The 22,296-nt window shown below is 59.7% G+C and overlaps 1 protein-coding gene across 1 annotated transcript in view; it reads left to right on the top strand.

Annotated features, from left to right (window-relative positions):
• Nucleotides 1-688: 688 nt before the first annotated feature.
• Ski (SKI proto-oncogene) overlaps nucleotides 689-22,296 on the top strand; it is a 53,288-nt gene continuing 31,680 nt past the window's right edge. The window contains exon 1 of the mRNA XM_076861477.2: nucleotides 689-1,687. Coding sequence (XP_076717592.1) covers nucleotides 719-1,687 — 969 coding nt within the window. The 5' untranslated portion in view covers nucleotides 689-718. The remainder of the gene's footprint in view (nucleotides 1,688-22,296) is intronic.

The following is a 22,296-nucleotide window of genomic DNA, read 5'->3' as shown; positions in this document are numbered from 1 at the left end:
GCGCCGAGCCCCGCGCCGCCGCCGCCGCGCTCTGAGGCCGCGGGCCAGAGGCGCCTCCGCCGCCCCGGGAGCCGCGCGCGCGGGCCGGCGGGCGGCCGGGAGCCGGCGGGCGGGCGGGCGGCCGGGGGCCGGCGCGGGCGCGACGCGGCCGGCCAGCGCCGCCGGGACGAGCCGGGCGGGCGCCGCGCGGTGGGAGGAGCGGGGCGGCGGCGGCGCGCCGCGCGAGGACGGCCCGGCGGGCCCCGCGCCCGCGCCCCCGCTCCTCCCGGGCCCCTCGGCCTCGGCCGCCGCGGCGATTCGCGCCTCGCGGCGCCGGCACCTGCCCGCGCGCCCCCCGCGAGCCCCGGGCCCGCGAGCGTTGGCGTTGGCGTTGGCGGCGCGCGCCGGGGCATGCCCCGCGCCTAGAGCCCGGGGGGCGCGCGGGGGGCGCGCGGGGGGCCCGGGCGGCGGCGGGCGCGGCGCGGGGCGCGTGGATGTGGCGCCGGGCCCGAGCGGCGGCGGGCTCCAGCGGCGGGACCCCTTCGCCCCGCCCGCCTTCGCCTTCGCGCCCCCGGGCGAGGCCGAGGCCGCGGCCGCGGCCGTGATCGGCCGGGAGCCGGCGGCGGGGGGCGGCCGGGGCCGGGGCCGCGGGCGCCGCCGGGGCGCGCGGGGCGGCGGCGGGGGCCGCGGGGGCCCGGGCGCGCGGGAGCGAGAGCGGCCCGTGGAACCCGAGCGCGCCATGGAGGCGGCGGCAGGCGGCCGCGGCGGCTTCCAGCCGCACCCTGGGCTGCAGAAGACGTTGGAGCAGTTCCACCTGAGCTCCATGAGCTCGCTTGGCGGTCCGGCTGCCTTCTCGGCGCGCTGGGCTCAGGAGGCCTACAAGAAGGAGAGCGCCAAGGAGGCGGGTGCGGCCTCTGTGCCTGCGCCGGTGCCCACAGCCGCCGAGCCGCCGCCCGTGCTGCACCTGCCCGCCATCCAGCCGCCGCCGCCCGTGTTGCCCGGGCCCTTTTTCATGCCGTCCGACCGCTCTACCGAGCGCTGCGAGACCGTGCTGGAGGGCGAAACCATCTCGTGCTTCGTGGTGGGTGGCGAGAAGCGCCTGTGCCTGCCGCAGATCCTCAACTCGGTGCTGCGCGACTTCTCGCTGCAGCAGATCAACTCGGTGTGCGACGAGCTGCACATCTACTGCTCGCGCTGCACAGCCGACCAGCTGGAGATCCTCAAAGTCATGGGCATCCTGCCCTTCTCCGCGCCCTCGTGTGGGCTCATCACCAAGACGGACGCCGAGCGCCTGTGCAACGCGCTGCTCTACGGCGGCGCCTATCCGCCGCCCTGCAAGAAGGAGCTGGCGGCCAGCCTGGCGCTGGGCCTGGAGCTCAGCGAGCGCAGCGTCCGCGTGTACCACGAGTGCTTCGGCAAGTGCAAGGGGCTGCTGGTGCCCGAGCTCTACAGCAGCCCCAGCGCGGCCTGCATCCAGTGCCTCGACTGCCGCCTCATGTACCCTCCGCACAAGTTCGTGGTGCACTCGCACAAGGCCCTGGAGAACCGGACCTGCCACTGGGGCTTCGACTCCGCCAACTGGCGGGCCTACATCCTGCTGAGCCAGGACTACACGGGCAAGGAGGAGCAGGCGCGCCTGGGCCGCTGCCTGGACGACGTAAAGGAGAAGTTCGACTACGGCAACAAGTACAAGCGGCGGGTGCCCCGGGTGAGTATTCCCGGCTCCCAAGCCTGGGAGGTGTGCTCTGGGAGGGGGCTCTCCTGGGCTGGGACCCCATCCTCCCAAGTCAGGAATGTGTGCTTGTGCCCTGTCTTGCCAGGCCACAGGGATTTGTTTTAAGGAAATTTGGGGAAAGAAGCTGTCCACTCTGGTCTTGTGTCAGTGTCCCTATCTGTGGGGCCCCACCGTCTAGGAGGGAAGGCCCTTGTCCTCAGGGGTAGCCTGAATGGAAATCTAGGTGGCCAGGCCTGGCGAGTGTAAAGCCTCCCCCAAGCCCTCAACCGTGGCCTGGATAGGTTGGGCCTTGGCCAGTCCATGAAGAGGCTCTGGGAAGTCTTGAACCCCAGCTGTGGGCCTCAGGCTAGGGCCCCATGGGCCCCCCATGGGGGCGTTCAGACAGGGTTGGGGTGAAGTCTCTCACATTCACCCCAGAAGTCTCCCAGACCTGCAGAGGGGTGCCTGCCCTTCCGTCCCAGGCGAACAGCCTGATTTGATTCCTAACTCCCCTGAAGTCTTGGGACATGGACCTAAGAAATGAAGCCAAGCGTTGGCTGCTGTGGCAGGCGCTGAGACTTGGTGACTGCAGCCCTGTGCCCTGAGTCCCTGTGGTCGTGGGTCCTCAAGTGTCCCTGAAGCACATGGGCTGGTGTGCAGAGCTGCCCACCCAGGTCCTGTTGTTTGTGTTGTCTCTGGGCAGCTCCTGGCTACTAGATGGTGAGACCGAGTCCACAGGAACTTTCTGTAGCGCGCGTCTTGAGTATCTGTGACTCTTAAATATTCTGGCTTACTAAACGGCACACACAGACGTTGCATTGGCTCAGCTATTCTTGGGAGGCCTAATTAATTCAGCTATTGCATCAAACTTTTTTTTTCTAAATCTGTGAATAGATGCTGCAGCCCGGTTTTCTCTGGGCGCCCCTCCAGCAGAGTGTCAGAGTTGTGGGGGGAGGGGCCGTGAAGAGGGCTGCTAGAGCGCGTGTGCTGTGTGCTGTGTGTTGTGTGTTCAGTAGCTGTTGCAGTGGTGGTTCTGACCTGGCGAGGCCAGCGCCCAGGTGCAGCTGCCTGCAGCCCCAGCAGGCTGCTGGCCCTTCATTTCAGATGGGAAGTTGGCTATGGAGTTCCCTGTGAGCAGGGTCTGTCTGTTTGGGGTGTCAGCTTGAGTGGCCCAAGGATGCCACGTGTGCGGGCTGCTGGGGTGGGCCCTGCTGTATTGGAGCAGGCGACTGGTGAGGCCCCGCTGCTGGGCAGGCTTCACTGATTTCCAGAGTGGGAGTGAGCCGGGAGCACCGAGGTCCCGCCTGAGCAGGGCGTGTCTGGTTTGTTTTTGTTGACTCTGGGTCATGTGTGTATTGGAGGTCTCTCTTTCTGGGCTTTGCAGACCAACAGGGCCCCTCTGTCCCAGCTGTTGCCTGGGGGTGGGCTGCAGGTCTTCCCCTTCTTTGCAGCCAGCCCTGGGGTTCTGATTTTGAGGGTCCTTGGGTGCAGAGAGGCCAGTGCTGCTGAAAGGAAGGAGGATGGCACCCTGGGTCCTAGGGACAAGGCCTGGGTGGCTCCTGGGTCATGGCGGATGGCTTGGAGCTTCTTTCCCGCATGCTCTCCCTGGCAGGGCTCTGGCACTTCCTTTACTGATTTAAGAGAAATTCCTCAAAGTGAAGAGGAAGACCCTGGAGTGACTGGGGTTTCCTGGCTGGAGTGACAGCCCTGCCCCTGCTTATGCAGCGGTGGCCTGGGCCTGGGCGGCTCCTGCATGCTTTCCTGATGAGGGAGGAGGTGGGAGGGCCGGCTTCCCTCGTGGGACACTCCCCGTCTGTGTGCCCCCTCTGCCTTCAGCCAGAGTGTCCTCGGCTCTGTGACCTGCAGTTGGGGGTCCTCCTGTACCAGCCACTCCATATCCCCCCAACAGCCATGTGGTGGTTGTCTGTGACAGTTATGTGCCATGTGGAAATGAGGTCAGTCTAGGGGGTGTGGACCTGAGGTTGACCGTGTCCATGCACTGCCCTCTTTGCCGGCTCCTCCCACTCTCCTCTGGGAAGCCTATTCATGGGATATGTTTTGATTTCTTCACTTCCTTTGAAGCTTATTTTAATATTTTTGATCTACTGAGGAGGAGGGCTGGAGGAACAAAGACCGTACTGGAACTCTGTGCAGGGCCGCTGCTCCTGGCAGACCTGGGCCTGCTGACAGGCGTGAGCTGAAGTCCTTCCTGGTCTTGGTGGGAGGTGGGTGGGGCTCCCGTCCAGTGAGGCTGGCGAGGCCCCTGCCCCTGACACCCTGCTTGGCCATGGCCTGGCTGAGCTGGTGCCGGGTTCGGTGGGGCTCCAGCTTTGAGCCCAACCTTCGTGAAGGCAGATGTGCCGGGGACCTTGGCACATTGTTGGGGCTGTGACAGTGTTTAGGGTTGGTGACCTTCTGTGGTGACAGGAACTGTCCACTCTTGTCTAGTGGTTGACCTGGGGCCTGCTGACAGCTTCCTGCTGGCATGGCTTAGAACACACAGGCTTTTTGGGTGCTCAGTGAGCCACTTGTAGGACTTCCATGACTGCTGTCCTTGGCGTGTGTCCTGCAGTGAGCTGAGCCTACCCAGCTGAGGAGCCTCTTGGGATTGTGCTCATATTCCTCCTCTGTCCCTCATTGGCTGTGTGACCTTGAGCGAATTGCTTAACCTTTCTGGTACACTTTCTTTTCGTATAAAGGGGGGCTAATACTTTCTGATCCTGGGTGTCAGGTGTTGCAGGACAGGTTGCTTTGCTGCGGGCACACAAGGTGGATGGATGGAGCCTCTCAGCTGTCCCCACCGGCTTCTGCCTGACAGATCCCTCTTCCTCGCTCTGTCTTCCTATCAGCATAGATTGCTGTCTGTCTGAAAGGGAGATAGCCGGGGACAGTTCGCGCTTGCCACTTGGCTTGCTGCCTGGGATGAGGCTGCTGTCCTCAGGCCGTCATGCTGTAGCCCAGGGTTGCCCTCCCAGGCTGAGACCAGGGTACTGGGGTGCCTCCCCTGGGTTGGAGTGCTCTGCCCCTGCGTGTGTCGGAGGGGGCTGCCTTGCTTGACACTGTGGCTTGGATATTCTTACGGTGAGAAAGCTGGGTTCTTGGTCGCTGTACCTGTGTCCTTCAGAGCCAGCTTCCCGGGGGGACCCATAGGTCTAGTTGTCATTATCGGTGGTTGGTGTGGCCGACGTGCATTTAGGGGACTGCAGTGCGAATTGTCTGAATTCCTCAGGCTGGACATTTTTGCCTGGGTGCCTTGATGCCCTCCCCTGGCCCCAGGTACCTTTCAGTCAATAACTGGCTAGCCGAGTCCTGAGGTGCATCTTGCACTCCACCTGAGACTGCTGTGGGAAGGTTGGCCTCAGAGTGTGGGGACCCTCTGCCACCTGGGTCCGTGCTCCCTGCACAGCCTCTGCGGGTGGCCTGTGAGTGTGCTTCAGGCGTGGCTTCCTTGGGACTTGGGGTGTTTGGCAGGGGGCATGCCTCTGTGCTAACCCTGAGGTTGGGGCCCGGCCTAGAGCCCCTGCAGGAGGAGGGGCCTGCATCTGGTCTGGATGTCCAGCAGGGTCTTTCCAAAGGGATGACAGTGGCTTGAGAGTGGGCTCCAGACCCGGCCTTTACCTGGGAGCCATCCTGCAGCAGGGGTGGTGTGGGCCAGCATGACCCTGCCTGCCCGCTCCCACGGCTGGGTTTCTTCTGAAGGGAGCAGAGCCATGCATTGGTCCTCCAGGGGTATGGTCCACCAGTTTCCAGGACCCTTGGGGACTGAGTAGGTTCCCTTAGCCTCTGGGGCAGCAGGGTGGTGGAGTGCCCCTGTCTCCGTCCCCGGCTGTCCTTTTGGAGTCTCTGTTGGTCTGGGCTCCGGAGAGTAAGGTCATTGGCAGCGCCGCAGCGTCTAGCTTCCCCGCCTCCCTGCAGCCGGTTTGTGTAATGTCTGTCTGAAGTGTCGCGTAAGGGCAGACAGGATGTGGAGCTGAGGAAGTCTGGGTGAAGTGTGAGCCGCCCCGCCCGGAGCCGGGTGTGGGGCGCCCCAGCCCAGGTCTGAGCCGCACCGCTGCCCGCAGGGCTGGAGGCGGCGGTTCCGTTCTGGGGCCCATGCCCTGGCTGTCTGGCAGGAGGTGTCCGGCCGCCGGACTCTGTGGCAATAATGTGTCTCTTTCTAAGGATTGCAAAAGTCTAGGGAGGTTTCTCCACTGGAAGAGTTGTGCAAGTTTCAACTGAAATGTTTTTAAAAAGTTTCTTTGTTTTGAGTCAAAATATGGAGGTTGGATTACTTCCGGGAGAGCTGAGAGAAGGAGCCCCCAGTTCTGGCTGGCAGCCCTCGGGGAAGGGGATAGGTGTGAGCGGATGGGGGCTCTGGGGTGGGTTCTCCTGGTGCCTTGGCCTCACTGCAAGGTCAGGAGCTGGTTTTGATCCGCATCTGTCCTGCAGCTCAATGTGGCCACTGACCCGCTCTTTTGACGTCCTGATCTGTTCCCTACTCTGGACAGGTGCTGCGTTGGTGCAGCGAGCAGGGGCTCTGGGCTGTGGGCCCTGGGCACCTTGGGCCAGCGAGTGTCCCCAGTGTGCTTCCAGGGGCGAGGCAGGTGGGGCAGGGTCCCCCAACTTCAGGCCCACCCACGCTTGCATCTTCTCCTCTAAACCAAGGACCAGGCTTCAGGTGAATCCTAAGTGGGCTGTGGAGAAGGCAGCCTGCAGGCGGCCTCTGCGTCCCTGTGTTGCTCCGGCCTTTGCTGGAGGTTCCCGTTCTTTGGAGTCTTGTTTCTTTGGGCAGAAGCAGGTAAAAGGGCCTTGGCACCAGCCTGGGCGGCAGCTGGACTCTGTCTTGGCATTGGTGTTTTCATCTCCTGTGACTTGACTTTCTCGGCTTCTGAAGACTTTTTAAAGAGTGGCTGCAGCGTCAGCGGGAAGTCAGGTGTGGCTGGTGGGTGTGCGGCCTAGCGGCCTCTGGGAGCTGTGGTGGCTACTATCAGGTCAGGGCTGGGTGGGGGGTCGCAGCTGTGTCCTAGCTCTGGAGGGGAACACGTGGGGCTGTGCGGCTGCTTCGAGGGCTGGCAGCTCTGTGTTCACGGATGGAGAAGGAAGGTTGGCAGCCCTCAGGAGGGAGCAATGTTTTTCTGGGGTGTCCTTCCCTCACCCCTTCTGTGTTTGGAAGGAAGACTTCACCCAGGTTGTAGGTAGGGACTTGGCCAGGGGTCCCTGTCGTGTGCTCGGAAAGGTCTGGAATGTTGCGCTTGGCTGGTGCCTGAGCACTGGTGTTGTCCCCCGCCTGCTCTCCCTGGCTGTGGCTTCCATGGAACTTCCGCTGGTCACTGTGAAAGCAGCAGCTGTTGGGAAGGTCTCCCTGGGACTCCCACTGCGCTGCTTGTTTCAGGGCAGCACAGCGGCTGCCTGGCCCCGGAAATCCTGGGTATAGGAGGCTGGTCCTGCTAGGGAACCCAGGGAGTGTCACCACTGTCCCCAGGATTTGCAAAGCTAGCTTCACACCAGGGCCTGAGGGAGGTGAGGGTGTCTCATGGAGCTGACCAGACACTGGTATGGCCCATGCCCACTGTGATGCCCCAGGAGCCTGGGGGGTGGGGGTGGGGGTGGGGTGGTAACCACACTTGGCTGCCTGAGCAGTTCAGTGGGAAGTGGGAGTACTGGGGGAGTACCCCGAAGTGTCCCACCCACGGCACAATGGCAGCTCACTGGCTGACCACACTGCCCCTTTCTGCAGTGTCCCTGGTGACGCCATGGTTCCTCAAAGTCATGTTGTTGGGGCCAAACGGGCGTCTGCTGAAGATCTCCTCTGCTGTGGGCTCGTGTCTGTGCTGGGGCATCCAGTGGGCTGCCAGGTGTCCTGCTGATTGCTGTGCTGTGGACATCTGCGTGCTCAGAGCAGGACATGCTCCCCTCCCTTCAGACCCCCGCAGCCGGGCTGGGCAGGCATGTGCACACAGGGACTGCGGGTCCAGCTGTGGGGACGGTGGGCTGTGCGGACCCCGTGCCGGGAGTGACAGGAAGTGTCTGTTTACTGTGGATCGTGTCTTTCCTGTCAGCAGAGAAGTCTTTCTTTGCTTATAAGCAAAGCCAAAGGGTGTCCCGTGTTGGGGCACCCCTCCTTGAGGTACAGGCTGGCTGGGCACCTAGCTTGACTTCCAGGGTGTGGGAGAGCATCTGGTACCTGGGACCCGTGGCCAGAGGGGCTGTGTGAGCCAGGGGCCACTGTTGCACCAAGACCCTGCTGTCCTCAGGTCTGGGAGCAGTCCTGCTGCCCTGTGCGTTTGGGCCTCAGAGGCATCTTTGGCCAGGCGTGCTGTGCTGCAGTCACCTGGTGGTCTCTACCCAGGGCAGTTCCTGTGTTGTCAGGGGCCCAGGAGTGGGCATCCCTGGGCCCTTCCCTGCTGGCCCCAGGAGGTTTTGTGAGCACAATTGGGCCTCGCGCTCATTTGGAGAATACACACCCCTTGGCAGGTAATTTGTTCTTGTACTTCCTTCTAGTGGGTTGTGGGCAGTGGGCAGGCCCCTGCACTGGCTACAGCACCAAGCCCACCCACACCTCTGGCCCTTCCAGTTACTGTGGTTCCCCAAGTGTCCAGGCTATGTCAGGCCTTTTTGCCCTGGAATGTGCTGCTGTCCTCTGCTGTCCAGGAGGTGGTTGGCCCTGCAGGATCTCCCTGGTGCACAGACTGGGCCAGTCTTGATGTCAGCGCCCTGTCTGTCTCCTCGGTGCAGTGCTGCTTGGGCATCTGACGTGGCACTCTGGTCTCCTGGCTCAGCCTCGAGGCTCCCTCTCGGGAAGCAGGAAGAGCCCAAGGCCCCCAAGTGAGGGGCTTATGCTTGTTATTGGAGTGAGCATAGGGCTGGACTCTGACCTGGCCTCTGTAGGAGCCGAGGAGGGGCTGTTGGGACTTGTGCTGCCAGCATGGCTGTGGGGTGTCCTGGGTGCTGTGGTGGGGTGCACACGCTCTCAGCTTGGTGTTCTCGGGAAGGGGCTTGGCTGCAAGGTGCCCAGACCCCGTGGCTGGTGTTATGCTTTTGAGGCCTCACGGGTGGCTCCCTAGTCCCAGTGTGGAATAGCAGGGCGTGGGGACCCTCCTTGTCCTGCCATGCTGTGCCCTCCTTGCCTCACCTGCTCCTACAACCTGTGTTGCCCAAACCATTAAAAATTTATACTCCCGAGTTGAATGATATGCAAATGTAGTCAATTAAGCGAGGGGATTTTAATTAGCAGTTTAAGTTCATGTGTGAAGTGCCTTGCCTTAATTACTTGACAGTTTTGTTGTAAATTTGCTAAGTTTTTTTTTGCAGAACTATCAAAACTGTGATTTTTTTTTTTTAACATCCTTGTATGCAGTAAGTGTCGCCCAGCTTGCCTGACCCTCGTGGATTTCGCCTAGATTTATAAAGCTCTTTAAACTGTGAAAACAAGGTAAACCCTGTGGGTCGCCTGGGTGCAGTGTGGAGAGTTAGGCTGTGTTCCCTGGTTTGCAGAGCGTGGTTGGCAGAGCTGCGCAGAGCAGGGGAGCCTCTCTCGCAGCCTGTCTCTGGCTAGCTGATGGAGCCTGCACTGCCACAGGGACACCTGGAAAGGACTCAGGAGGGTTTCCACCTGGCTGGGTCCTAGAGCTGGGTGTGCTGTGGCCAGGGACCTGTGGGTTGCTGGAGTCCTTGATGCTCGCAGTCAGCTGTCCCTGCCGGTTTGTTCTCACGCCCCCATGGGCTCACAGGTGAGTTTATGAGTGGCCAGGGCTCCAGTTCTGAAGTTTCTTGCCTGACCGTGTGAGAGCCTTCAGGCCAAGCGCCTGCCAGGTGCCCTTCCCAACCGCTGGGCCTGGGCCCTACCTGTGTCCCTGGCTGGAGGCTGGGGTGGTGGGTGGTTGAGGCATGGGCTACCTGCTGGATTAGGATGTGCGTCTACTTCCCTGGGCTGCCCTCAAGGCCACCTATGGTAAGGTCTTGGGTTTTCAGCCCGACTTGCTTTCATTACAGTTGTGTTGCTTAGTGACTGGTGTGTCCTCAGGCAGGTGGTAAGCATCTCAGTGCGGCCGCAGCCCTGAGCCCACAGCCCATAGCCCTTGAGTCCTGCAGGAGCAGGGCCCAGGCCTCCATGTTGGGTCTTTGCCAATCCCCTTTTCGCCTGTCTGTGGTGCTGTGATTGACACCAGGGCTTACGCACACAGGTGTGCACTGTACCACTAAGCCACGTCCACGACCCTGCTTTCTGTTTTCTTTTGTGGTCCTGGGGATTGAACCCAGGAACTCTTTACCATCGAGCTGCATCCCCAGCCCTTTTTATCTTGAGACAGTTTTGCCAAGATCCCCAGACTGGCCTTGAACTTGGCATTGTCCTGCCTCAGCCTCTCAAGTTGCTGGGATCACAGGGGTGGCGCCTGGCGGCCCTGTGCTTCTGCAGTGTCCTGTATGAGGCGTGCTGCAGGGCAGGCCTGACCAGCCTTCCCACGTCCTGCAGGCTGCTCCCAGGCTCCACCAGACAGGCCCGGAAGCCGCTGCCTGGGCAGCACTCCCACCCGCTCAGTGGCTTAAGCCTGTGCATCGAGACATACCCCAGCATGGAGAGGCCCAGAGGAAGTGCTGGGCACAGGAGCTGCCGGCCATGGTCCTGCAGGTGTGCCTGTGTGGCTGCACCTGCCTCTAGAGTAAGTGGTTAGTTTCCTTATTTAATGAGCATTTTTCAAAAATTTTGTGATTTCTTTTGGTGCTTTGATTGCCCCCTCCTCTGCACCAATGGGAGGAGGGTGGTGACCAGGAGGTATCACCATGCGTGGCCCCAGGTGGCTCTAATGTCACTCTGGTTGGCTCAGTTTCATCATGGGTAGCTTTGCTGTGTGTCTCTGGGGACAGGAGCTCAGAGTGCCCTGGAGTCTCAGTGTGCGTGGGTGTAGGAGCTGTGGGCTGTCTGCAGCAGGAGATTCCATCAGGCCCGCCTTCTGGAGAGCTGCCCTGTCTCCGTGCGCGTCTCCTGGCTGGTGTGGGTGTGCCCGAGGGGAGCGTCTGGCTGGCCTGCCGGCACAGCACGCACCTGCACGTCCTTCATGCGCTTCAGTCACACAGGTGACCTTGGTTCTCTGCTGGTGTGTTCCCAGGTGGCAGGGCTGTTGCCTGGCAGGTAGGAAGCCCTGGGTTCTGTCCTCAACACTGGAGAATAAAAAAGTCAGCCTTGTGCACATTTCTGAACAATTCCTTGGTAGACTCACCCCCAAAAGGCAGGGCCTTTTCAAGGCGCTGGTCGCCGTTGCCAGGACTCTGTGGAGCGGGTGCAGAGCTGCAGAGCTGCCTGCTTCTCTGCAGCCTTCATTTGTGTGGGGTGTGAGAAATTGCATAGTTAATTCGCAATTTTTAAAATTAATTTATTTACTTTCACGTGGTGCTGAGGATCGAACCCAGGGCCTTGCTTGTGCTAGGCGAGCGCTCTACCGCTGAGCCACCACCCAGCCGCCCCCCCTTTTTTTTGCTTTTTAAATTGTTAGTTTCAGCAGGTTTGCCTCGTGTGTTTCTGTTTATCGTGGTAAATCATCCATGACACAGTCTCGTCACCGCTGTTTCTAAATGTGTGGTTCCGGGGTACCCGTGGCACTCGGGTTGTTGTGTGGCCATCGCCACCTTCCGGCTCAGCTGCCTCCTCTCTGCATGCTGTGCTGTCCCTGCCTGACTCCTGTCCTGCCAGCCCTGGACGTGCAGTGCAGCCTTGGGGCCTGACCCTCTGGCGCCGGGCTTAGCTGGCTGAGGGTCGGGGTCGCACCTGCCAGCCCCCCTTCAGGACCGAGTGACGCTCCACATCATGGAGGTGCATGTTTCTGTCACCATTGTAGCTGCTTGGGGTGCTTCTGCCCCTGGCTCTTGTCACCCTGCCATGGATGTGGGAGCCTGAGCATCTGTTTGGGTCCTGTTTCCAGTCCTCTTGGGGTCAGAGTGGGATTGCTGGACCACGTGGCGGTTCTATTTTGAGCTTTTGAGGAACTGCCCTGCTGGTCCGCCAGGCGGTGTGGTGTTGCTTCCTGCCAGCCTGCGGGAGCGCCAGGGTCCGCACTCCCCCTGCGTTCCTGTCTGCTGACAGTGTCCGCCTGGCGCGCAGAGGCATCTGGCGGTGGCTTTGATCGTTTCCCTGGTGACAAGCGGTGTCCAGCATCCTTTGGGCCGGCACCTGTTGGCATGCGAACACCCTCTCTATGGGAAGGTCTGTTTGGGTTCTTCTGCCAGTCTGAGCCAGTTTGTCGGGGTTTGGTTCAGGGCTTTGTGGATTTCAGGTGTAGTTGTTAGTAGGTTTGCGAGGTGTGGGGTTTGGTTCAGGTGTAGTTGTTAGTAGGTTTGCGAGGTGTGGGGTTTGGTTCAGGTGTAGTTGTTAGTAGGTTTGCGAGGTGTGGGGTTTGGTTCAGGTGTAGTTGTTAGTAGGTTTGCGAGGTGTTGGGGTTTGGTTCAGGTGTAGTTGTTAGTAGGTTTGCGAGGTGTGGGGTTTGGTTCAGGTGTAGTTGTTAGTAGGTTTGTGAGGTGTGGGGTTTGGTTCAGTTGTAGTTAGTGGGTTTGCGAGGTGTTGGGTTTGGTTCAGGTGTAGTTGTTGGGTTTGTGAGGTGTTGGGTTTTGCCAGTTGTAGTTGTTGTTGGTTTTGTGAAGTGTTGAAGTTTGGTTCAAGTGTAATTATTAGTAGGTTTGTGAGGTGTTGGCGTTTGGCTCGGGTGTCGTTGGTTTTGTGAGGTGTTGAGGTTTGGTTCAAGTGTAGTTGTTAGTGGGTTTTTGAGGTGTTGGGTTTGGTTAGGGTGTGGTTCTTAGTGGGTTTGTGAGGTGTTGGGTTTGTGAGGTGTTGGGTTTGGTTCAGGTATGGTTCTCAGTGGGTTTGCAAGGTGTTTGGTTCAGGTGTAGTTGTTGGGTTTGTGAGGTGTGGGGTTTGGTTCGGGTGTAGTTAGTGGGTTTGTGAGGTGTTGGGTTTGGTTCGGGTGTGGTTCTCAGTGGGTTTGTGAGGTGTTGTGGTTTGGCTTGGGTGTAGTTGTTGGTTTTGTGGGGTGTTGAGGTTTGGTTCAGGTGTAGTTGTTAGTGGGTTTGTGAGGTGTTGGTTTGGTTCAGGTGTAGTTGTTGGTTTTATGAGGTGTTGAGGTTTGGTTCAGGTGTAATTAGTGGGTTTATGAGGTGTTGGGGTTTAGTTCAAGTGTAGTTGTTAGTGGGTTTTTGAGGTGTCGGGGTTTGGTTCAGGTGTAGTTGTTAGTGGGTTTTTGAGGTGTTGGATTTGGCTTAGGGTGGTTCTCAGCAGTTTTGTTCCATTGCTCTGGGCTGTACGTTGTTTCATAGGGCACCTTTCTGCTCCATTGTAGCAGGGTGTCAAGGCTTCTGTTGCTGGAGGGCCAGTTCTGGGTGTCTGCTGGCACCTTGGGAGGTGGCCGTCCCTGGCCCTGTGGCCTGGTCCCGGGGCTGTGACTGCAAGGTCTCTACCTCCACAGAGCTGGCTGTGCTGCCTGTGCCTGGCTTGGCGGAGAGCAGCCTGTGAGGGCAAGGGCTGGGATGTGCCTCACGTGTGGAGGGGTGGGCCAGGCCAGGGTGCTGCTCTCTGGAGCGCTGCGGTGTGCCTGGACGGCAGTGGTCACAGAGGTTGATGGCCCAGGGTCAGCTTGCTTGCTGTCTGAAGGCTCACCCCTCCCCTTTGTTGGGGGTGTGGTGCCTCTGGAAGCTCTGCTGGTGTGGGAGGTGTGCGCCTGTGGAGGCCATGGCTGAGTGACGGCTGGCCTGGGCAGGGCTGCAGGAGGGATACAGGCCCAGGGGAGCTGCTGATCCCTGCCAGCTCTTCCTTCTGGCTCTGAGTTCTTAAAGCAAGCGATGGTGTCCCTGAAGGCCACACTGCTTGCTAAGTCCACACTCCTCGTGACCCAGAGCAGGTCCCAGGAACTGTGTCTGCCAGGCAAAAGGGGCAGCCCTGCCCTGCTGCCGGGGTAGTGTCCACCGCTGGCTCAACCTCCACTGCCCCCTCCCCTCAGCAGGAGAGAGCCCCAGGACTCCCTGGACGCGGGGTCCTCCTCCCTCCTGGTTTCCTGAGGGAACTCAGGACACTTCCATCTGGCTTTGGGACTGAGCTGACCCTGGCTGTGGCTCTCCTGGCCATCTGCATCTGCCTGCTGTCCCTGATGTGCCCTTTCCTAGGCCGCTCAGCCAAGGCCTGTTTTGTCCCAGCTGGGGCTGGTTTGGCGCTGTTGGTGGCAGGTGGCCTTGCCCCAGCATCTCATGGGGAGGTGAATGTGAATGAGCCAGGCTTTGGGGGCCTTGGGGACCTTGCGGTGAGCACTCTTCCCTGGAGACCCATGGCCTGCCCTGATGTCTCTCTGGATGGTTGGTCATGCCTCCAGGATCTGGAGGTGGCTTTTGGGGGACAGCAGTGACCATACTGTCTGTCCCTGTCCCTGGGGGTGTCTCTGACTGAGCTGATGACTCAGCCAGGCCAGCGGCCATTTCTGTGGGGTTTACACAAGCCCTCCCTGGCCTCCAGCGGCAGGCTCCTGACTAAGGGGCCAGCTCTGTGCTTCTGTCAGGCTTTGTCTTGGCTGTTGAATATTAATGAGGGGGGCTGGGACGAGAGGGTGGCTCTTGAAAGGAGGGTCCTTGCTTTTTGTTTTGCAAATACCTCTGTGGTCTGCTGCCTGCTGGTGGGAGTGACTTTACTGGTTGGATTCAAAGGGCAGGCCTGTCCACTGAGCCTGGGTGGGCAGCCTTTGACCCCAGGTGGGAGGTGGCCCTCTGCTTGGTGTGGAGGCCGAGGGGAGCCTGTAGCCTTCCCACCCGCGTGGACTCAGCTCTTCCTTCCCTCCCCCTTCCTTGTGCACAGGGGGTTGTGCAGGTTTCAGTGCTTCTGGCTGAGTGGTGGTTTCCAGCTCAGAGGGACACCCCTCAGCGGCTGGAGGCCTGGGTTGCTGGTGGGTCCTGGCTCGCGTCCTGCACTCTGGCTCTCAGTTACCCTCTCTGCACAAGGCAGTGCCTGAAGATTGTGCTGTGGTGCTGGGTGACGGAGGAGAGGCAGCTGGGCCCACTGCAGACCAGCCCAGGAGCCACAGCTGGCCTGAGCAGAGCGCGGTGACCATAGCCATGGATCAGTGGTGGATGCCAGCAGGTGCTGTGAAAGCCAGGGAGGCCCCGGGGCCCAGGTGAGCGTCTCCCTGCCGCAGACCTGCGCCCTTGCTGGGAGCTCTCCCTGGCAGAGTGCCTCCCACGGGACCTCGCCCTGGGACCTGTTGCTGTAGGCCGCATCCACCATGACGTGGGTGCTCTGGGGTGCAGGCCGGATTTGCATGGGTGTCGCTGCAGCGCTCACCAAGCTTGGGTGACCCAGCGCTGTTCAGAGCTGGTCGAGGCGTTCCCCAGTGTTAGGACCCGGGGTCTCCCGGCACCTGCCTGAGAGCGCCCTGCCGCACAGGTGTCCCCGTGGGGCAGGAGAGCAAGGCTTTTGGGAGAGGAGCCCTGGGGCGCCACAGCAGGGGGTCAGGGGAGTCTGGAGCTCCGTGGCTGCCACTTCTCTGCCTTCTCCTTAGCACTCGGCACTAAAGCTGCTGCTTCTGCAGGGTGGCTTCCAGGCGAGGCGCTCATTGGCCCACACACTAGAGCCTCAGGACTGGGCGGCCACCCCCAGGAGCAGGAGCTGGGTTGTCTGTTTGGAGACCATCACCCCCAAGCGTGAGAGCCTTGGGAACTGCTGTGTGGAAGGGCAGCTGTGGCCCCGCCTCAAGTCTCCCTCCTTCCTGGTGGTCCTGTGGGTTCTGAATGGCCGGGGGAGGACATGCCCCAGCTAGTGGGCTCCCAAGCCATTCTGTAGGTGTTCTGCAGATCGGGCACAAAGATACCTTGAGTGACCGACTCGGGGGCTCCCCACCGCCACAGCCCGTCGCCCACTCCCTCAGGTGCCTGTCGTGTGGACTGGGCCTCCAGCCTAGGTGTGCCATGGCAGCTGGAGAGGTGCCAGGGTCAGAGCTCTGCAGCCTGGGTGTGCTCCCGGGGGAGCCTTCCCTTGGGTTAATGGATAACCATGGGGAGACTTTCGACCCTGCTTGTCCCATCCCCGTGAACTTTCTCCCACGGGCTGCAGGCCCCGACCCCGCCTGGCTTGGTGCTCTGTGCCCCTGGGAGAGTGTGCTCCCTCCCCCCAACCTGCCTGGACCGATCGGGACTGTTCCTGGAGAGTCGCTGGCACAGCCCCTGGTGCCGCGCTGATGCCCAAGGTGCCCCTATGGCATCCCCTGGTTTCAGTCCCTGCAGACCCTGTGGCTGTGGTGGGTGCTGGCTCACATCTGATCTGGGCGACTGTGCTTTAGGCTCATGAGGCCCGTTCTGAGGTGGGCACTGTCCTCCCAGTGGGTGCCCGCCTCTGCGGGGTCGCTGTCCGGTGGCCGGTGTCCAGCAGTCGAGGATCTGCCCCGACCTTGCTGCTGTAGCGTTTGAGGTGCACAGATGTTTTCAGGCTGTGCACAGAGCAACTTCTGGAAAAGTGGGCAGCAGAGTGTCTTCCGCAGTGTCACTTTCCCGCCCTGCTGTCAGCCAAACCTCGCAGCCACCGCCCGCAGTGTGCTGCTTCCCTCCTGTGCCTCGTGCTGGTACTGCCTCGTCCCCAGCCATGGCAGTGCCCGACACCGTGTGTGCTGGGCTCAGGCTCCTCCTTGCCTGGGCTCTGCCTGTCACGGGGCTGCCTTGGAGTCTCCAGGAGGCTTGCACAGGCCCGCCAGGTTTTTGGGTAGGTCTGTGTGTCCCGTCGCGGGTGAGGGTGTGAGTGGCCCAGTGGTGTGGATCTGAGGGTCTGAGTGGTCAGTCGGACGTGAGGGTCTGAGAGGAAGGGCAGGCTGGGCAGGGCTCTCTTCCCTGAGGATTTGAAGGCTACTCTTTTTCCTCCAGTTTTAAAAACAACTTTACCGCATCTTAAAATTCCAAAAGTATTGTAGAGTAAAGAGTCTAGTCTGCCCTCAGGTGCCCCAAGAGAGGTGAGGGAGGAGCGCAGTGGCTTCAGGAGAGGTGCATCCTCCACGCTGCCGGTTGCAGGTCCTCTGGACCCAGCAGGGTCACAGGTGCACTTGGCTCTGGCAGATGGGGACCCCGTGGGCCGCTGGTGGGTCAGCACCATCTGAGGGTCCTAGAGAGTCAGTGTGCTCTCTGCCTGCCAGGGCCTCTCGTGTCTCTGAGCTGATGACCACCGAGCAACACCATGACGTTAAACAGAAGACAGATGGTTCAGTGCCGAGTGCTAAGGAGAAGGCAGAGAAGTGGCAGCCACCTGGTGTGGCCAGTGCACACTCAGGTGTTTCTGCAGAGGACCAGGCCTGTGTCCCCACAGCTGTGTGAGCCGGGGTGTGGGCGCGCCTGCGGGGAGGGGTGGCCTGGCGGCAGGGCTGTGGTGGTGTCTGGGGTGTCTGAAGCCGCGAGTGTCTCTGGGCGCTCCGCTCTGTGAGTGGCTACTTGGCAGGATTTTTCCTGTTGTGCTCCAGAAGGGCCGTGATGATGGGGTCTGGGCAGCAGTGCCCAGGAGGGTCTCGCCATGTGGGGGGTTGCTTGGCCAACTCCAGACAGTGGTTCTCAAGGCTGGCCGTGCAGAGGGGGCTGCTCTAGGCTGGATGCACCACTTGGAGGTGGCCTGGTGTTGGTAGATGGCTGGGCAGGAGCACGGGCCTCTGCCCTCCTCCCTGTATGCTCCCGTGCCACAGGAGGCTTGGGGGCTTCCACCCAACTTTGGCCTCTGGGTTGTTATGACCTTGTCCTGGAGCAGCTCTGGGGTGACACTACACCATTCCCAGAACCCAGCAGCCACAAAGGCCCAAGATCCCGTTTAGATATCTGCTCGGCTGCCTTTGCTCTCGGTGCACTTGACACTCGCCTGGGCACATGGCCTGTGGCTCCCTGCTGCCAGTTGTGCTGGGTGAGGGTGATCAACTTGTTTGCTCCGCCACCTCAGGGCTAGGTGAAGGACATGGAGGGCGGGGCGTTGGGGGGGGCTCTTGTTGCAGTCCAGTCCCAGCTGGGCTGTTGGGGCGTTTGTTGGTCGGACAGCGAGGCCGTCAACATGTTCTAAAGTACGTGGTGGTGGCCCCTGCTGTGTACCCGTGGGTCTTGGGGTCAGGTGAGCTTTGGGTCTCTGAGATGGAGGTGTGGTGCACACAGCACCTCCCTCCTTTGAGCCTGTGCTGCATGGTGGGCAGGGGTGGTCTCCGGTGGTGCTGGCATGGTCTGGTCCCCCCATGCTCTACGTCTTGTCAGGCCTGCTGTCACGTCTGTGTTTGTCGTACCTACCACTCAGGTTTCCAATTTATGATCGAACATTGGTTACAGAATCCAAGGACATGGCTTGGAGTCAGAATGCCAGAGTCAGGTGACAGTGTGAAGGTGTCCCTGTTCTCTCTACCACCATTTGGCCACTGACAGGCATGTGTGTTCTCTCGGCCCCACATTTCTGGGTGATGAGCACTGGGGTGCTTGACCCCTGCCACCTGTTCTTACCCTGATGCCTCTGGGTCTCAAGCTCCAATAAATCTGGTCTTTTGTGATTATTGACTAGCATCTTCTGATCTCATTTCCTATTGGTGCTGCTGTGTTCTGATATCATTTCCTGCTTGGAACACCACATTTTGATCTCATTTCCTGCCTGGGTCACTCTGGGTTCTGACCTTACTTTCTGTCTAGACGATTTGTTGACCTCATTTCCTATCTGGGACACTATTCTGACCTTATTTCCTGTCTGGATCATTCTGTTCTCACATCATTTCTTATCAGGAAAATTCTGTTCTGATCTCACTTCCTATCTGGAACACTGTTCTGACTTTACTTCCTTGTCTAGATTGTTCTGTCCTAAGCTTACTTCCTGCCTGCACCGCTGTGTCCTGACCTTACTTCCTGTCTGGACCTCAGTCCTGACCTCACTTCCTCTCTGGACCTCTGTCTTGACCTCACTTCCTTCCTGGATCACCAGTCTGACCTCACTTCCTGCCTGGACCTCTTTTCTGCCCTGGGGTGTGTGCCCTCATTTCCTCCTCACTTTGTGTATCCCTGGTTTCCCTCATCTCACTTTTCCTGGCATGTGGTTTTCTCAGGATCTCTGGCTACTGTGTCCCACCCAGTGCTCTCCCCTGCCTCTGGGCACAGTGCTGTGTGGTTCAGTGGCCTGTCCTCCTCCTGCGCACTACTGCTCCTGGGCCCGTCTTCTTCCTGGTGTGGGCTCCAGGGCGCCCTTTGGGGTCTGCTCCCATCTATGAGTGAGCACAGCATGCCGTGTGAACGGGGCCTGGGCTCAGAGTTTGGGCCTTGCATGGTGGAGCGTTGACTTTGATGCCCTGGGTTGGCTGGGTCAGGAGGAGAATGTCTGTTCCACCTTCTAGCGTCTGTCTCCTGTGTCCCACAGAGTCCCTGCCTGAGCCCCCTGACTTGGGCCTTTGCATGGGAAGGCCCTGCATCTGTCGCTCTAGAGCTCTGGGAACCTGTCTTGGCCTGGTGTCTGTGGTGTCCCTGCAGTGTGTTGTCTTCGCTTGTCTGCAGTGGCCTCTCCTGCTCTTTCTCCCTGGGGGAGCCGCGGTTGGACGTTGGTGCTCCTGCATGGTGCTGCTTTCCCTGTGTCTCGGCATTACTTCCTGGAGCGCTCTCGGCCCTGTTAACCAGCTCTTCGTTTCTGTGATTTCATTGCAGTTTCTAAGTGTCTTTCCCTTCATTTCTTTGTACAGGCTCCACCTGCCCGTTTGTTGGCGAGTTTCCCTCTCACGGTTCTTCTGTTGGTCCCTCTGTGTGTGGTTGCCTGGTTGGTTTTGGACCTCAGCTTTCCCAGGTCCGTAGTGCTTCACCCGCTGGTCGAGGCTGCAGGGCAGGAGCTGCCAGGAGCGGGGCCTCCGAGTACACCCTGTGGTTCCTGTGGCTGCGGTGACTTAGCACCCTGAGTTCTGGTTGGGATCCCCTGGCACCTTCCTTCATGACTGCGCCAGAGCAGGCTCGTGGCAGGGTCTGAGTGGACGAGCCGTAGTGTGTGCTGGGCCTCTTGAAGCTGGCCTCTTCCTCTGCTGCTCATGAGTCCTTATATCTTTTGGCTGTTTCTCTGGATTTCACAAGTCTTGGAGGCAAGTGTTGGCATTTTAAACATCGAGGAAAAAAGGACATAGAAAGCTGCTGGGCAGGGAGCGGGCGCGGCCCTTGCCTTGGCCCAGGAGCCAGGCCTCCAGGCTGCGCTGGAGTGGGCCTCCCGTCCTTGGGCCTGACATTCCTGGGCTGTGGCATACTCAGTCCATGATCTTTGGAGGAGTGACTCAGATGCCCCAGTTCCAAGGTCCTGAGATTTGATCGCCCCTGAAGTGGTCGTTCTGTTGAATGTGATGTGAATCAAGCATGGGGACTACAGCCTTTTAGAATTGTTTTGTGAAAAGGGTCGAAACTTGTAAGGAAATGAGAAGAAGCTGCAGGAGCCACTGATAGGCGGCTGTGTTATGGGGAGGCCGTTTCCTCCTTTTTTTTTTTTTTTTTTTTAAATATTGTTAGTTGTTGATGGAGTTTTATTTATTTGTATGTGGTGCTGAGAATCGAACCCAGTGCCTCACGCCTGCCAGGCAAGTGCTCTACCCCTGAGCCCCACCAGCCCCTGTTCCTTCTTCTCTTCCTGCTTTTGGGAATGAATGTTCTTGGTGGGTGAACTTAGTGAGGTGCTGGGCAGGTACTTCACAACTGTTCTGCGCCCAGCCCTGGACTTGTCCCTCAGCAGAACTGCCCCTGCTTGCTGCTGGTCAGCAGTATTGAGCTCGAGCCTTGGCCTCCTGGTCTTTGCTTGGGGGTCTGGATCTGTCCATGGCCCTGCCGGTTCTCTAGATCAGTGGTTCTAGCGTAAGCTTGGGAATAATGGAATGTCCTCTTAAGTAATGTAGTCTGGGTCCAGCCCTAGAGTTTCAGATTCCTGGTTAGAGTGGGCCAAAGAGGTGCTTTTTAATTCTTTTTTTTTTTTTTTTTTTGTGCTGGGGATTGAACCCAGGGCCTGTGCATGCAAGGCAAGTGCTCTATCAACTGAGCTATGTCCCCAGCCTCAGAGAGGTGCATTTCTAGCAAGGTTCCACGATGGCTAATGACCGTGGTTCCAGGAACTGCTGGCTTTCCCCAGGCTGCTGGCCCAGGTCAGCGGCAGTGCTTGGTGCTTTGTAAATAGAGTGTTATAGGCACAGGGGCGCGCCCACCCTCCCTGCTGCTGGTGCTCCTTCTGTGCCACCTGGAGTTGGGACCGCAGGGCCCACAGAGCCACACACAGCTGTGACTCGGTCCTCCACAGCAGAGGCCCCTAGGCTCCTGACCCAGAGAAAGCTGTGCTGTCTGCAAGGCTGGAAAGGAACAGGGCTTGCTAGCGTGGGCCACGGCAGAGGGTAGCCTTGACCTGTGAGCCTTCAGAGCAGCTAAACAAAGCCGTGCAGCAGCTCCGCCTGCTGTCCCTGCCACCGGGAGGCTGGTACCCCAGGCCAGCCTCAGCCACTCATCAAGACCCTGTCTCAAAATAAAAAACAAGAAGGGCTGGGGGTGTGACTCAGTGGTAGAGCTCCCTGGGTTCCCTCTATAGTGCAAAACACAAGACAAAAAAACTGCAGGATAAATGGATCCTGGAACGTGAGGCCCCGTGGGATAGTTGCTATGTAGAGTTTTCTTTGGTACCGGGGATTGAACCCAGGGATGTTCTACCCCTGACCCACATCGTCAGCCTTTTTAATTTATTTTGAGACAGGGTCTTGCTGACTTACTGAGGCCAGCCTTGAACTTGCCATCCTCCTGCCCCAGCCTCCTGAGCCACTGGGATAGCAGGCTGTTCCACCTCTTACCTGCCACAGCCACAGCTGCTGTGGATGCTCATGCCCAGGTTCTGTGGGCTTGGGCAAGGTCCTGGCCTTGGGCCGCTCCAGTGCAGTGGCAGAAGCGGTGCTGCCAGATTGCCTTCCTCCCGTTTCCCGTCCCCAGCTCCTGTCGCCTGGTGGTGGTTCTGACCTGGCCTCCCTGCTGACCAGTGGCGCTGAGCACTGTGGGTTCTGCGTGCGGTCCTGAGGGAGGAGCGTGTCGAGGCCCTCTGCTGGGCCTGGGCTGCCGTCCCCACCCAGCGCCCTTGCTGCCCTGGGTGGACCTGCTCTTGGGCTGTTCCCTGTGTCGGTGGCTTTCTTCTCAGTGGTGCCTTTTGAAACGTGTGGTCTTCAAGTTCTCCTCTGGTCCAGTCTGTTCCTGGGTAGGTCTTGGTCTCCCAGCTGAGAGGCCTTTCCCTGTCTCTCGTGCCTGTCCTGTTCCTCCTGGAACTTTTAATGCTTTGTGCCTCGCACTGAGGAGGCCTTGGTCCACTGGGAGCTAGATGCTGTGCTGGATGAGGTGTGGACCTCGTGTGTTTTTTGTGTGTGTGTCTGGCCTTGGGTCGCCCCCTTGGGCTCTGAGGCCCCCCCCGCCCCCCCCCGTGGTCTGTGGTCCTTGTGGAGCTCATGTGCCCATAGGCCGTGCCTGCTGGTGCCCCGAATTCCGAGGGTGAGCACCAGCTCCCTGGCCCTCTAGACTGCGATTCCCTGTGCGTTTTCAGATCAGTTTGTCGGCTTCTGCGAGGAAGGGTCTTGCTGAGTTCTGACTGGGGCCAGGCTGGGTCTGCGAAGCAGTCTGGGAAGAGCTGATGCACC

Source organism: Callospermophilus lateralis, chromosome 7 (genome assembly GCF_048772815.1).
Source record: "Callospermophilus lateralis isolate mCalLat2 chromosome 7, mCalLat2.hap1, whole genome shotgun sequence".
In the NCBI taxonomy this organism is placed as follows: Eukaryota; Metazoa; Chordata; class Mammalia; order Rodentia; family Sciuridae; genus Callospermophilus; species Callospermophilus lateralis.
This window is presented reverse-complemented; position numbering and strand designations above follow the sequence as displayed.